Source organism: Bradysia coprophila, chromosome II (genome assembly GCF_014529535.1).
Source record: "Bradysia coprophila strain Holo2 chromosome II, BU_Bcop_v1, whole genome shotgun sequence".
NCBI classification, from domain to species: Eukaryota; Metazoa; Arthropoda; class Insecta; order Diptera; family Sciaridae; genus Bradysia; species Bradysia coprophila.
Genome location: NC_050735.1, coordinates 5,917,278 through 5,932,738, shown reverse-complemented (window position 1 = coordinate 5,932,738; position 15,461 = coordinate 5,917,278). Strand labels below are relative to the sequence as shown.

At 34.8% G+C, this 15,461-nt stretch overlaps 2 protein-coding genes across 2 annotated transcripts in view; one reads left to right on the top strand and one right to left on the bottom strand.

The window, feature by feature from the left end:
• Positions 1 to 15,461, top strand: part of LOC119069183 (odorant receptor 94b-like) — a 416,993-nt gene that overhangs the window by 180,259 nt on the left and 221,273 nt on the right. The gene's annotated exons all lie outside the window — the stretch shown is intronic.
• Positions 5,820 to 14,821, bottom strand: LOC119069386 (ADP-ribosylation factor-like protein 5B). Its single transcript, XM_037173443.1, has 6 exons — positions 14,405 to 14,821; positions 7,921 to 8,036; positions 7,767 to 7,859; positions 7,569 to 7,694; positions 6,115 to 6,224; positions 5,820 to 6,044 (listed from the first exon to the last, which is right to left on the bottom strand). Exons 1-6 carry the CDS (start codon positions 14,448 to 14,450, stop codon positions 5,996 to 5,998), a joined length of 540 nt encoding a protein of 179 aa, XP_037029338.1. The 5' UTR covers positions 14,451 to 14,821; the 3' UTR covers positions 5,820 to 5,995.

Sequence of the window (15,461 nt, the reverse complement as noted above, 5' to 3'; positions counted from 1 at the left end):
GTGACGAATTGTACGTTGTACGCAAAAGTTTTATCAACAAAAAATTGACCCAAAAAATTTGTGAAAGAAAATTTTACAGAAAGAAATTTGCATCACAAGTGGCAGATGATTCCGTTTAAATTCTTTCAGTACATTTTTTGCCTTTTTAACATGGATGTCCCGCTAAACTGAGTATGGGGTGTTGCTTAGAGTAATCATATTTACCTAGAGAGGAAATTACGAACAGAATTACATAAAATTTGTGGTCCCGACATGAAATACATAATATAATTTGATAGTGTGAGTTTTTCCCTACTAAATTGGTGGGCAAATTAGCGCGAAAAATTTAAATGAAGAAGGATTTTTAAGTAGAAGGTAGAACCTTTTACATACAGTTACCACCGATATCAACAAACACAACGAAAATAATAGAAATTGACCCGTTTTGTTTTATGCAGCAAATTAGTTGTGCAATTTTACATTACACAACGAAAAGAAATGTACATTACGTTACGTTACGCCTTAGCAACGGACTAGAAGAACATTTAAGTACTACCCGAAAACCCAGATAAACACAAGAAAAAACTTAAATCTGAATTTGAATCCGAATCTGAAAAATTCAAAAAGCCTCCAAAAACACAGAGCTCAAAACCTTCAACAGAAGGTTCAAAGAAACGAGCCGTCAGAACAGTCGGAGCGTTTGCTGCGACTGAGCCCCGTACAAACCCGTACATCTATTGCGCACGTGACCCTACTTCGTCCGTCGCCCTACTCTTACCGTAAGCCTATTGCGCCCGTAAACGTCGTAAAATTCTTATGCAATGTGTACGTCTTAAAAATTGCGCATAGCGCAATTACGAAGCTCCGTACGACGTTCCTTTCAAAAGTAACACAAACTACACTTCCCACTGATCAGTGATTTTGGAATTATCATTTTCACCTATTTATATTGATTTTACAAAAATCCAAAATGGCGGCCGACGGCCATTTTGTTAGGAGGTGGAAAGTACAACGGCTGCTTTACATTCATTAGTACCTTTCAAACAAAAAAAAATTCATGAAATTCGGTTAAATTTTACTCGAGATATTAACAAAAAACACCACCTTCACTGTACGGCCGAGTAGCCACATATAAGCTCACTCCCAGAGACCTAGCTCACGCTCCGGTAAACCGAATTTCATAAACTTTTTTTCCCCTGATTAGTACGGTCAATACCTATCTAATAAATCAAAATCCATCTAAATCCGTTCAAATTTGACTAACCTACAAGCAAAAACGGATTGCCGCCCTGTACCTAGTTCACACCAAGGAGTCTAACTCACGAGTCGGTCATCCAATTTCCATAAACTTTTTGTTTGTGGATAGGGATTGTAAATACCTTTCATTTGATGTATCACTTACAAGTGTAGCCTTTAAATGGCCAGAGAAATCTTTGGAAAACGTTAAAGCACTTATGGGGCCCCAGCTCTGGAGGGGTCGACCCAAAATCGCCCATCTTCGAACTTAGCCTCACTATTTCAACTACCTTTCAGGGAAAAAAAAATTTTGAAATCGGATTTGATTTACTCAAGATATCGACGTGACAGACGGACAGACGGACAGACGGACAGAAGGACAGACGGACAGACGGACAGACGGACAGACAAAATTTTTATTGCGGATTCGTTATCTATGAACATAGGCAAACACTTTGCCCTTACCGTCTGCTTCGAATTCCATCAATTACACACGGCATCGTAATCCTATAAGCCCCTTCGTACTTCGTACGGGGCTAAAAACTTTAAGAAAAACTCCTTTTTTAAGAAAAAACACCTTTTTAAGAAAAACTTTCAGGTCATTAGCACAGGAACTGAACACATTACTCTAAGGTAGCACCTTCAACCGTATAAACAGTTTTGATTGTATTTGTGGATCAGCATGATCCTTGCCTCTGACTTTTTTTTTTATTAAAGTAAGCCGCTCTACTAGCGTAGAGCACGCACGGGGGCCTCCGTTTGGGCCCATTGTACTGGCTTTGGTACAAAGCGTATACAGAAGCCTGTACCGTTTGTACCGATAAAAATATCATTCTGCATTTCCTTACAAAACAAATTCACTGTACAATATGAATTTTAGCTTAGTTTTGCTCAAAAGAAGTCCAAGTACCGCTACAGCTGTAAATAACAATAATTAGATAGTTTACACATTCAATAATATCATGAGCCATCAGGCAAGAGATCCGTGGATCATTAGAATCAGGTTCATTAAGAGTCCCGACATAGAGCCATACGGCGAAGAGTTCTTTCGAACGATTGTACAACAATTGTACCAGAAATTTCATCGTAAATCCAAACAAAGTCATCGCTGTTCATAAGCACATGTCCGTTAACAAAAGAGAACAATAGAATTGTACAAGCCGTACATATTGATCAAAGAAAAAGTGGTTCACGAGCAAACGATTTTGATTTTGTCAATAAATTTTAAATAATTTTAAATTATTTCACTATTTGACCACACATAATTAGCCAAAAAACATCGAAATCATCAAAAAGCAGCACAAAATTAGACAAAATCACAAATCCATTTACACAAAGAAGCACAAAAGAAACATCGGATTTGGTCAGTTAAAATACTTTTATTCTGCCAAATCAATTTCGGTACCAAATAGATACCATCTTCAGTGGCTAAAAACATAAACATAATGAGAACACAGAATATCATTATACAGCGCAAAGGTTTCTTTTTTACCTCAATTTTTTAAAGCACAAAAATAAGCACTTGTGTGCATCGTCAATTAAATTCAATACTAAATCGATTTAGATCAAAATCAAAACGTAAAGAGAGAGGATAAAACAAAAATGAATTTCTACTAGATGAAAGCATTACGTACAGAGAGTAACATCAAATCACGTTATTATAGGCAGTAGATAACATTATACAATCGGTGTGTTTATTCAGACAATTCGGTGTCTTCTTCACCGCAATCATCTCTAAAATGTCTCTTTTCTTCTGCTGACTTTCACGAACAACAATTTTAACTTTATCCCACAACGGTGTATGATTGTTCGTAATAGCGTGATCACATAAGGCACTGTGGTTACTGTTCTTAATGCTTATGTTGTACTTATGTTGATAGATTCTGTCCTTCAAAAGCTGTAATGTCTGGCCAACGTATTTGTACCCGCACGAACAGGGAATACAGTACACCAAATGTGAACAATGTAACTTTGGCGTCGGATCTTTGAGTCTACTAAAAATAGACTTCTTCAACGTGTTGTCGCCTTTTCCAACCAGCATGACGTCATCCTTGCATATGGCCTTCAGTTTCTCAAACAGGCCTTTAACATAGGGTACGGCAGCTATCGGGAGTTTCTCTTTGATCGGTTTCACATCTCCATTCTTTGTAAACTTTTCGTGTGCTTTTTTGATCATACATTCAACCAAACCATTCGGGTACATATTCTTGGCTAAAGTTTCTCTCAGCAATTCAAAGTTTTTGTTGTGGAACTCGGGTTCAGACAATAGAAGAATCTTCTCTGCTAGCAGTGTGACTGTGTTGCGTTTGTAGGCAGTTGGCAAATGAGATTTAAAATTCAAATAACGTCCGGACCAAGTGTCTTTGTGATACCAATCAGTCTTAATGCTACGACCATCTCTAATACACCACAGTTCCAAAAATGAAATTTTTTGTTTGTTTACCTAGTGTACGTCTGCGTGAATAAAAATCCAATTTATGATCAAAATAAAACGGCGAATGAAATTTAAAAATAAATTTTTCTCTGAAAAGCTAGTCGTGCCAAGTCGACAATTCATTTCATCACCAATTGGATTTTCTGCGATGTGTAACTAAGTGCATGTACTAGTTCTACCATATTAGAACTCAAAAATAGAAGTCGTAGAACAAATGGATTTCGTATCGGCTAGTATATGACATAAGTTTCGCTGTTGCCTAATGAGGGTTTGAAAATGCCGCGGGGCCCTGGTCTATAATATTAAAAAAATGTTTCTAGGTATTGATTGTTAATCATGAGATTATTCGTCAAAGCAGTGTGATCCGAGGGTGAAACCACTATCTGGTAATTAACATGGTTAATCAGTTAATCAGAAACATAAGTTTTGTGAATCCAAACGGTTAACCGATGATTAACATTGATTAACCGCTAAATTTCACGTTTATTTGTAGTTTTGCGACAATTCCCCCGGTCAAATGCTGGTTAATCACCAATTCGTCATCATGTTAATCACATCAATAAAAAAGAGTGGTTTTCCACTCGGTGTGATCCGTTTTCAAAGAAGTGTTATCTGTTATCGACAGGGCTCTGGCTTTAGTAAAGAAAGATTTTCCATATATCTGTTCAATGTACCTAAATAATGAGACGTATGACACATTCGATGATAAATTGCAGAGGTTATGTCATCAGTGTCTCGGTAAGCTTGCGATGTTTTACCAGCTGGTTAATACAAACACACTGTTATAAATAAACAATAAACGTTATAAAAGTCACTTGTGGTAAAGCTATGTAACCTCGCATATAAGCAATGTGATTGTATGAGTGGCACAGCTACTAAAAGTACTGAAGGAAACTTATTCTCGCGGACTAGTGATATCCGACACATTTTCTGTTTTAGGAGTTGTTGTGGCTTGTAATTGTCCCCGCATTTAGTCTAACAAATGAAAATCTAGATTAGATTCAGTGTTTGAGTTTCTAGATTTTTATTTGTTGAATGTGGGAATAATTACAAATCACAACAACTGACAAATCAGAAAAATATGTCAGATCTCAATTTTTCGCGAGTGTAGACAACAAATGTCATTGCCTGTACTTTGGTCTGTGAAATTGTATCTCATATTATGCAGCAAAAAAGTTAAGCCTGCTGTCGTCATGGTGAGTCGCTTAACAAATGGTCATTGAATATATTAACACATCTCACCAATTATTGATCAATAGACGAATCAATAAATTAATGGACCATTACGCGCAAATAAAAAAAGTTTTTTTTCTCTCTCTCTTTAAATAAAAGTGAAATCAACAATTTATTAATCAATTTATAAATTAATTCTTTCTCGTTCAATTTTTGTAATTAGAGTTGCGTGTTTTTACACAAACGAGTTGAAACATTTTTCTTTTTTTTTAATTTTCACCTTAAGTTTAAAATGATGAATTTAGTCTAAAATCTATTTTTAAAATTAAAATGAACTGGTTACATTATACCTCTCGTTAGTCTCTTTATATAGATTTATATAAATATTTACAGTGATCATCATAACTAATGAATAATTTAAATTTGTAGAGGGATTTTCCATTAAAAAAATTGTATTTTCAGAAATTGATTTCCATTTTAATCGGATGAAATTAAACTAATTTACGGGCTGCTATTGTGTATAACATTTCCCATTGAAAACAATTGGGTTTCCAATTTATAGATTTTAGTGTGTAAAACTGCATTTACACTACAAAAATGGAAACGGAATCAGAGTATCGTTACTCTATACTGTATATAATGTACCATCGTTACCTACCGTTAATTTCTGCCTATTTTTAAGTGTATGACTTCCATTGGACATTTAGAAGAAAAATCTTTTGTTTTCCTTCTGCAACCAGCAAAAATAATTTTTAATAGGAAAGCCATAGTTGAAAGAAACTTAAACAAATTCGTAACTAATACAACAAGCGGAGGAGGCATTGTTTTATCACAAATTTAAGCGAAGGTATCGTCAAATTCGAATGCATAATAGCCACACCATTTTCTTCTTTGATTTTTTTTTGTTTAGTTCTTATTTTCTTTTCTTGATGTAGCACTTTGTCAGCCTATTCTAATTTCGTATCTCCTCGTGACTATTGGAAAAATAAACATAAATTTACGCCAAAAATATTTTTTTTTTATAGAACTTAAATCTCATTAACGATTCTATATGGATTCGATAAGTCCACGGTATTTTTAATAGTTTTTTTTTTCTTCTTTCTTTCTTTATTATTCTGTTGTTGGCAAATTAAATTAACTCTAGCTGCTCGATAATGTCGGCTAGTCATCGGGTCATTTCTTTTTAATGCGCTGAACAATCCATTCCAGTCCTTGATACAATCTGATTGGAAAATAATCATTTTAACCTTAACTTTGTTTCCCATGACATTGTTATGGTTGAACACACTCACCCTTCACCGGTTAACGCACAGCACGCTTGAATGTGCCATTGATGTTTCTTAATGGAAGTCAGGTCGAGCTGTCGAGATATTTCTGCCGCCGACATTGATCCTTTTAAGTCCTACAAAAATGTTGGAGTTTAGTTACTTCCATCACTTAAAGAGATTCAGGTACGCTGTCTTGTACGAGTTAATACGCTTATACGAGAGTGAGGTTAAGAGATAATTAGCTGAAACTTTATTGGATATTGCTACAGGGAGAGTCAGTGAAACTTATACGTGGATTGTATTCAGCTGTTACACTCACACAAGCAAAACTTATTCTTGTCTATACGGATGGAATAGTTACACGCACGTGTGTGGTAGAGGTAAAACCGTATAAATGTGTATAAGTAAAACTGCTTGTATGAGTGGGTGGAGTGGACCGGCTGAATGACAGTCGAAGCACGTTAATGTCTAAAACTCGTTGACATCCTATGTGGATATAACGTTCTATAATTCAGAAAAATTTCTTGCTAAAAGCTGACAACTTTGTCTATGAAATGCATATTACACTGAAACCATGAGTAATGGCATGTTCAGAACTGAAGTCCGTGAATCATGTACTATGAATCATGAATAGCACGATAATTTTGCATTGCTTACTAGTCTAATCTATGGCTAACCTCACAATAATAAAAGGCATTTGTCATTTAAAAGTGCACGCTCGAGTTATTGATGATTTAAATCTGACGGCAACACTGAAAGAAGGGGACGTCATTTATGACATGACGTTCCCTAATGCGCTTGTGCGAGTTATGATTTCTTCCCGGTTATACTTTGTGAATTCTCCCGGTACCTTCACTAAATCGGCCAGAAAGTCAAATCCTTCCAGTCTTCCATTTACAAGATTTAGCCATTGAGCCAAAGAAGGAGAATGTTGTGAAGACGGTCTACGCAGACTTCCTTGGCTATCTTAACTTCCCACATTTTTCAAATTTCAGCAAAATGAGCAAATTATGTTTTCTGAAGTTTCAAAAATGTAGTTAACCTGGACAACTAAAGAAGACCATGTTCACCGATCTCTATCGAAGACTTTCGAAAATCCCTCGACGCGACGCGTTTGTATTCCATTTTTTGTTCAATAATTCTCCTTCAATCTGATGCTATGCTTTAACTGACTTTTTTCGATTGCAGCAAAACTTAAGTTGCCGATTTGGTGCAATGCTGAATGAGTTGAGAGTGAATTTGAAAAAGTCTCATGATAGCAACTTTTTTCAAAATTTTGGCGCAATTTTAATGAAGTAGTGTAAAACGGAAGTTTAGATAGCAATAAACGTGCATATGACTGGCGTGGACGACCATCACTGTTTTCATAATTGATAACTATAAACATACGATTAAGAAATTCTAAACTCTCAACCAGACGATGCACTTGGAATATTAAAATGTGTGCTAAGGTCAAAAATGTGTAATTCGAAACCCACCTGTTTATTTGCGTATACTAATAAACTAGCTTTAGATAAGTCTTCATGTTGTAACATTCTGTACAATTCTTCGCGTGTAACAGCTAAACGTTCTCGGTCAGTCGAATCAATAACCATAATAATAAACTGAAACGAAAATCGAATAATCAAAATTAACTTCATGCCGCCGGCAGCAGTTCCAATTTATCGTCATTTTACCTCTGTATTTGTATAATATGTGCTCCATGCAGCCCTAAGCGATTGCTGGCCACCCAAATCCCATACCAAAAATCGAATATTCCTCCATATCACCTATACAAAGCACACCATTCAATCGGTTTACGATTTTTTAATCAATCAAATTAATTTTTACCTCTTCGACATTTGATCCAATTGTCGGACTGGTGTGTACTACTTCGTTCATAAGGAATTGATACAGAATTGTCGTTTTACCCGCATTATCCAGGCCGACCATTACAAGTTTGTGTTCTGATGTCATGAAAGGAAAATTTATTTATTGAAATTTTTCAGTTTACTTATATGATACAATCGGAGTGTGGGAATATGTGTGTTAAGCGAACGGAATTAAACCTTGTAGTAAAGAAGTTGCTGTACATATGTTGTTAATTTATTAAAGGCCGACTCTATAAATTGACACAATTTCTAAATTTAAATTAATGAGACACTGGAGAAATTCTTGCCGTACATTTAAACATTGTATTTGGTCGAAATATGTTCGTACGTCGATGAGGAGCCACTAAGACTAACCGGCATTGTAGTTTATAAGAAAACCATTCAGAAATAAGAATGCACTTACATGTAATCATCTGTTATTAACAGCAACGACAGAAATGAGCGATAACCTCCGCATAATGTGGTCTTATAAAGCGAAATTATTGTTAAAACAAACGAAGTAAAAGATTTTTGCATAGGAAAAAGGTGATAGTTTTAACAACAGAAGTAACAGATTAAGAAAATGGCAACTTTCGCCTTGTCAATGTGTAATGTGTATAAATTAACTTACACAGCCCTCGGCACGGAGAAGATCTATACGTATGTCGGGGAACATTTATTTTCATGTTTCGCGGCCGAAAACGAAGGTTTTTCAAATGTCTTTTCGAGTTTTCGAGTATTCGTTTTTGACTGATTTTAGCCACTTTTACAAGAACGAATACAACATGCAAAAGTGGCTAAAAACAGTTACTCAAAACAGATCCGTATCTGTTGCGGACAGTAGCCGGATTGTAGACCATTTCGCGAGTTGTAGCCCGGAGTGACTTTTCGTTCAAAGTGACCAAATTAGGAGAAAAATTCTGTAGATTTGTCCTAAGGCATAGAAAATGCGTTTTAAGCGAGTATGCATGCAACCCTTGCCTTCGGCTCGGGTACCGACACTGCATTTGATTTTTTTTAGAACGAAAGCGCTGCTTAATGGACTATTATTATTTGTCTCAGTCGTGACAATCACAGTGGTGGGTTGCCTACCTCACAGTCCATTCATCAAGAATTTACGAGAAATGAAATAGTGGAATTGTAGAGTATCTGGAGGTTTTTCTTCGGACAAAATGACCTGTAAACAAGTACAAGTCATATATAGATAGAGAAAGCCACAAACTGAGATCATTTCAAACAATATGTTGGGAGTACAACGATTCAACAATTTATACACGATTGTCAGTTCAATTATAAAATAAATGCAAGAAAATGAAAGATTTTTTCTACATAATGAAAATGTGGTTAGGCTTGAAATTGAATACAATTAATTGAAAACTCGCACTAGATTAACTCAGAAAATGTATCGCCTTGAACTGTTTATTACATATACAGCCGATCAATCCTAGAAACGTTTTTCTCGAACGATTCTTATTTTGCTGTTGCGGAAAGACACCTGAATGTGTATTCCTCCCACAGTACTAGATTTAGGTTAGACTTTGAGTTAAGGAGCATAATTAAAAGAATGCAACTTGAGGAATTTGTTAAAAAAGAAAATATTGTCTAGTGGACACAGTTTTAAAATGTCGGTTTTTTCCGCCCAATTTTTCTTATAAGCGGAAGCGGAGCGAGTTTCTTATCTAATGTTTTGCTAGCTATATGCAAATTATACAAGCCTTTTCTGTACATTTCACTCTCTGTATTTTTATGTTTTTATGACAATAATAATGTTAAGTCTGAATTCACTGGTTCAGATTACTCGGACTGAGTAAAACATAACAACTAAGGTATAGTCTGTACACCTCACACATAGGCCGAAGGAACCGAACGGCGGAAATTGATTTCCCAGGGGTTCGGCGGAGTCTACGTTCCTCTACGAGAAAAAACTTCCCTAGGGCCAGGTTTGCTTTTTCACGCATAATTTCCGTTGCTGTCCAGTGAGGATCAGTCAGAACCTGAAGTGGACTTGTTTAGAGATTTAAGTTTGAATATTTACGTTCATTACTGAAGCACCGATATGTGCAACAGAAGGCTAAGTACAAATCATATTAAATTCGATCTATTGGCTACGTCTCTATAAAGTGATGGGGAATCTGACAGACGAGGGGAATCGATTTTAAAATTATTTTTCACAATCTCTGTCTTCAATTTAATAAGGGATGTGACAGCCCTCTAAATGAAGGTGTTATCGTAAAGCTCCTCAAAAGTGGATGCTTTCGCAATAATTTATTTCAGAAGAAACGTACACACATTTAAACTTAAGCGTTTCCGGTAAAACATAGTTTTTAAGATTACCGCCGATGTGATTTGGGTGTCAAATTGAGTGGGAAGTGCTTTTTTCATACATTTTCTTTTTGTAAAATCTTTAAAATGAGACAATATTTTGAGAATGCCCGATATACGAGTTTCTTATTTTTCGTGTTTCAGTTAATATGTGACAAAAAATCACAACAAAAATCGATCCGTCCCTTCCTTATTTATCCTTTAAAAAACTTTTAATAATAACGTCACATTGTCCGTTCCATCTACAAAACTTTCCTGCTCACATATAAAGTTGTAATTTCACTATACTGGAAAGTTCTTGTTCTAAAAAAATAAAAATAAAAACCCAAAACCATTGGAAAAGAACTAATCTCACAACTTGGTAATTACTTACAATCGAGCAATCAGAGAAATTATTCGGTATAAGTATACGTCAACGGAAAATCAGTCGAACAAAGGCTTTGTTGTGATATTAAAATGATCACCGAACCGATACAGATATCAACAAATATGCCGATATCATTATAGAGTCTCAAATTAACGTTTCAAATATTGAATCGTCAACAAAAGACCTAATACTCTATATCATCAACACGATATATCAGACAACCACTTCAAATGTCCATTAATTTTAATCATATTTTGTAAACAGTTCAATTGACTAAAACATTTTTTGCAATCTTGTTTCAGCATTCTGTGGCAATTCTTAGTTGAATATTTATTGAATTGGTTGAAACAAAGCGATTCAATTAAATTGACATCTTTTAATTTGAAGGAGTTTGGCTTGCATAATGTGTTAATTGGGACACTGCGGTCCCTAATGCGTTTTCAATCTTATTCTTCAGCTAAATGACGTCATATAGTTACGTCTGTTGTTCATGTTTTTTATTTGTTCAATGAAATACACAAACACGAAACAGGTGGTTCGGTTCTGTTATTTTCCATTTTCGAATTTATTTGAATTTTTAATGTTTTTCTACTTGACGTGCATGTGTTTTTGTATGATGCTGAAATTGTCTCTCCCGGAATTGAACGTAGAATTGAAATACGTAGAAAAAGGAAGTGAAGATGATGAAAAAACATGTTCTGACCTGAGTGCAGCAGTCTTGCAAAACCTTTAGTGGTATTGGTAATTTCCGGTTAAGAACCAGATAGCTTGACTTGAAAACATTGACTGAGTTATTATCACAATTGTAGACGTTTTCACTATACCAAAATAATAAACGCTGCAGAATCTTTACTCATCAACATTTTAGGCTTCACACATGCATACACAATGCGACAATTCATCGTTACAAACAATTCTATTCACATCTATAGAATCTATAGAATATTCAACTTAAATTCGGAATATATCAACCGAAAAATCTACCTTTGCCATTATTTACTAACAAACAAAAATTAACCGAGTAAATAAATGGTTTGTGTAGCAACATACCTCAGACTAAAAATTCCTTATCTCTCTATTTCTACACAATTTGGGGCAGATGAATTGATGTTACTGTTCTGCTTTTCACAATAGTTTTCTTTGTGCGATGCTCGCACCAACTTTGAAATTCTACATTGAACTGGATTTGGTTGAGAGTGGTTTACAGTCATAATTACCACTGTATTCACAAAACATTATCAAGGAAGTGGACTGGACACACATACATTTTTGAGGAATTAAGATTTACCAAACATTTAACGAAATTTCACAAAAATTTAACGAAATTTCACAAAAATTTAACGAGCTTTCCCAAAAACTTAACGAGATTTCCCAAAAATTTAACGAAATTTCACAAAAACTTAACGAGATTTACTGAACCGCGTGCAAGTATAAAAAGTTTTCATTGTATGTGTGGATCAGCTGAAAAACACCAGAAGCAAATTCATGCTAAAATTTCACTGCCTCTGACTGCATTAATGTTTTCAACAATTAAATGTGTTCCTAGTACGGCACCAATTACATGTGCCGTAATGTTAATTTAGTTTTAATTTTTTCTTACGCCAGTGCTAATTGTTTTTCAATTCTCACTGACGATTACCATAGCTATAACACACAGACATTACGAAAAACCGAACAATCTCGGTATTCAGTTTGGTATTCAGGTGAGTTATCGAACCGAAATTGTGCACATATTTAACATATACGAGTTATATTCACATTTCGCATCAGAGCACTTAATTCATTTCAGTAAACGTGTAATGAAGCATTCACGCAAATGCTGATATGATTTGCCAAATTTCAGTTATTGCGATAAGACATTGTGTGCACACCAAGAGGTTTAAACAGATTACAAAATATACAAAGTTCATAGGGTTGCTGTATAAATAGTCATTGTGAAAATCTTTCATGAAATATTGACTGAAGTAAATTGTGAATTCACTGAACTGATTGCCGGAAGCAACCGGACGTTATATCAGTGAATCAAATGTTTCAGGACGAGTACACAAACCGTTATTGAAAAAGTTATTTGTTTACCTAGGGGAGAAAATAGGAAATTCCATCGAGAGTGAAGTTTACGCCAAGTGCGAAGTGAGTGCCATGAATTGTTCGAGCTGGAATTTTCTTCCTTTTCCTCGATGTTATCACAACATTATAGGTTTGTTACACAGTCATTTCGATGTCAATGTCATTTCACCCACAGAAGGCAACTTAACCTCAACTTTCATGTTGCCGAGCGAAAATTTTAACGAAAATTTACAACGAAATTGGTTGACGTTTAGGTTATGTTCACCACTGTTGATTAAATCGTTGTCGTTAGTGTTGTCAAAGTTTGGGTTTACAGTTATTTGGATCAAACTTATGGATGTGTGAGTGGTTGAATAACCACTTTTCTATACATGACACGTTCTAAAACTTTTGAAAACAAACCCAATTTGACAGTTCATGTGAGAAAAATTCTATTTTCTCCCCACGGAAGAAAAAATGCTAATGGCCCCTTGAGTGGAGAAAATAAGGTTGTTCCCACTGCACACATGAAAAAACGTTTAAATTCTTATCTCAAACAAAATTATCTTTTATAACTGAAAGTGTTACGTCAAATTGAATAGTCAGAAGACTCAGTTATGGTTGGTTGCACAAACGGCTTTGATAGTTAATATCGCAATTTTAACAAACAAAAACAACAAATTTGAATAATTTTTTGTTATTAAAATCGAGTTGTAAACAAAAAAAAATGATTTACGTCAATGTCATGTGTCATTTGTTAGACTATACTCACAGATAGAAATGATTGTATCTGCTCGTAGTTTCGCTAACCAAAAATGCATCTACAACCTGGCATCTTTGCAGACAAAAACATTCCAAAATTGCCATGAACGAACCTTTCTTTATGTTCTCCAAAAACCTTTGTGACGCATCAGGTAGAAATTCGGCAAGCTGTCGCATTTACTCTTTTAATAAACAATTTGTTTTGGTGCGAAACTCGTTGATCGTTGTTGACAAATCGCAATGAAATTTTTCAGAGATGAGACAAAGAAAATGATTGTTCGGTCTATATTTCGATTAGTGTTATATAGATGTACGTAGGTACTTAAACAACGAATTTCTTACCAACACAACACTCATAAATAACTCAAAAAAAAGCGAAACAAAAACACAAAACAAAATGTGGAGCATTTTTTTGTTGCTCTAAAGCGTTCCTTTATCTTTGTTGTCTAGATGTTAACAGTTCATAAAATTAAGCAGTGTGTACTGCTTAACCTATGAACCACATTAATTGATAATAACTTAGAGGAATGAGTTACAATTATTTTTGCGTTGACAAGTCATTGACTTGGGATTTCATTCACAGACGTAACACTGGTTGTAATAATAAATAAAGAAAAAAAAAATTGTAGTGAAAAGAGAAGGTAATGGAATGAGGTAAGAAACAACCCAATATGTTTGTATAACACACTCATATACGGGCACACCAGTCAGTCCGTAAATGCAAAATTAGAAAGTAAAAATTACAAATTTTCGCCAATTGATCTAGCTCTTTATTTGTATACGCAATTCGATTCGTTTGTCTATATGATATGCGAAACAACTAATTAAAACAAATTTTATTATATACTTCAGTCACACACAAGGCGAGGTCATCAAGTCTATAAGTACGTGATACAGACAGTGGAGAAAAAAAAAGTTTACAAAAACAAAATCCGATTTTCGATCAAAACATATGTTTTCTACTGACCTTCATTTCCAAAGAGGCTCCACAGTTTCGCAAACAGTAATCCCATCGTAAAAGCTCGTTAAAATCCACTACTATTACCTAAATAAACACATAAAAAATTGCCTAATTTTCGTAGTTCTCACTTCTCAATAATATTTTTGACAATTTTCTAAACCAAAAAAATGCAAAAGAAACTTTTTTTTTTCATTCATTCACGTCCAACACTGACACTGGTTCATTTATTCCAATTTCACATGTAACTGATTTGAATTGAAGTTTATTGGTTTACAACATTTTGATGCTTTTAGCACTGTGAATATTATTTACAACGAATGATTTTATTAAATGAGTCGAAATTTAATTGATTGCAACTCTGACTAAACGCGATTGAATGAATATAGCGACATTTTCTGAAAGTGTCAAATTCCAACTGGGATAGGATTATGACTATTCTGCCTATTCTGTCTCGATTTCTCTTTAGTTGAACCGACGCCATCTAGCGTTACTTTGTTATTATTCTTAAAAACCTCATCCACAATATTGCAGAGAAATGTTAAAACTGAGGGCTGAGTAATTGACGTATTTGACTTGTTACTGAACGACAGTGTTGTTTTTTGATTTTGATGACAGAATCTGTCAGATTAATTTTTGTGATTTTTGTTTTGAAAAATTTCGAAAATATTTTTGAACGGATAAGTGTGTCGTGCATTAAAAATTAAAACTTTGTTTGAATAAAAAAGTGATTATTAGTTTCAAAACTTCCAAAATTGTTTATTTATTAGTGCGGTTATTGTGTTTGACAGCAGGTGCGATTGTAGCAAAAGAAAAATTTTGTACCAGAACGACATAATAATACCGAGTGTAGAAAAAATAAAACTCCAACAAGAGCAAAGTAGAGCGAAGCGAAGCACGATCGAGATTTTTTCAAAGAAAATGCCCAGCCGATGCCAAATGCCAATTCTTTCGTGAAAAACTCATTCCCAATTCCCAATAGGTCACGAGACCTATAGGACTTAGATTGGCCAAATAAAACTACAAAAAAGTGTCCACATTTGTTACAATTCGATGCTGGAGGGGG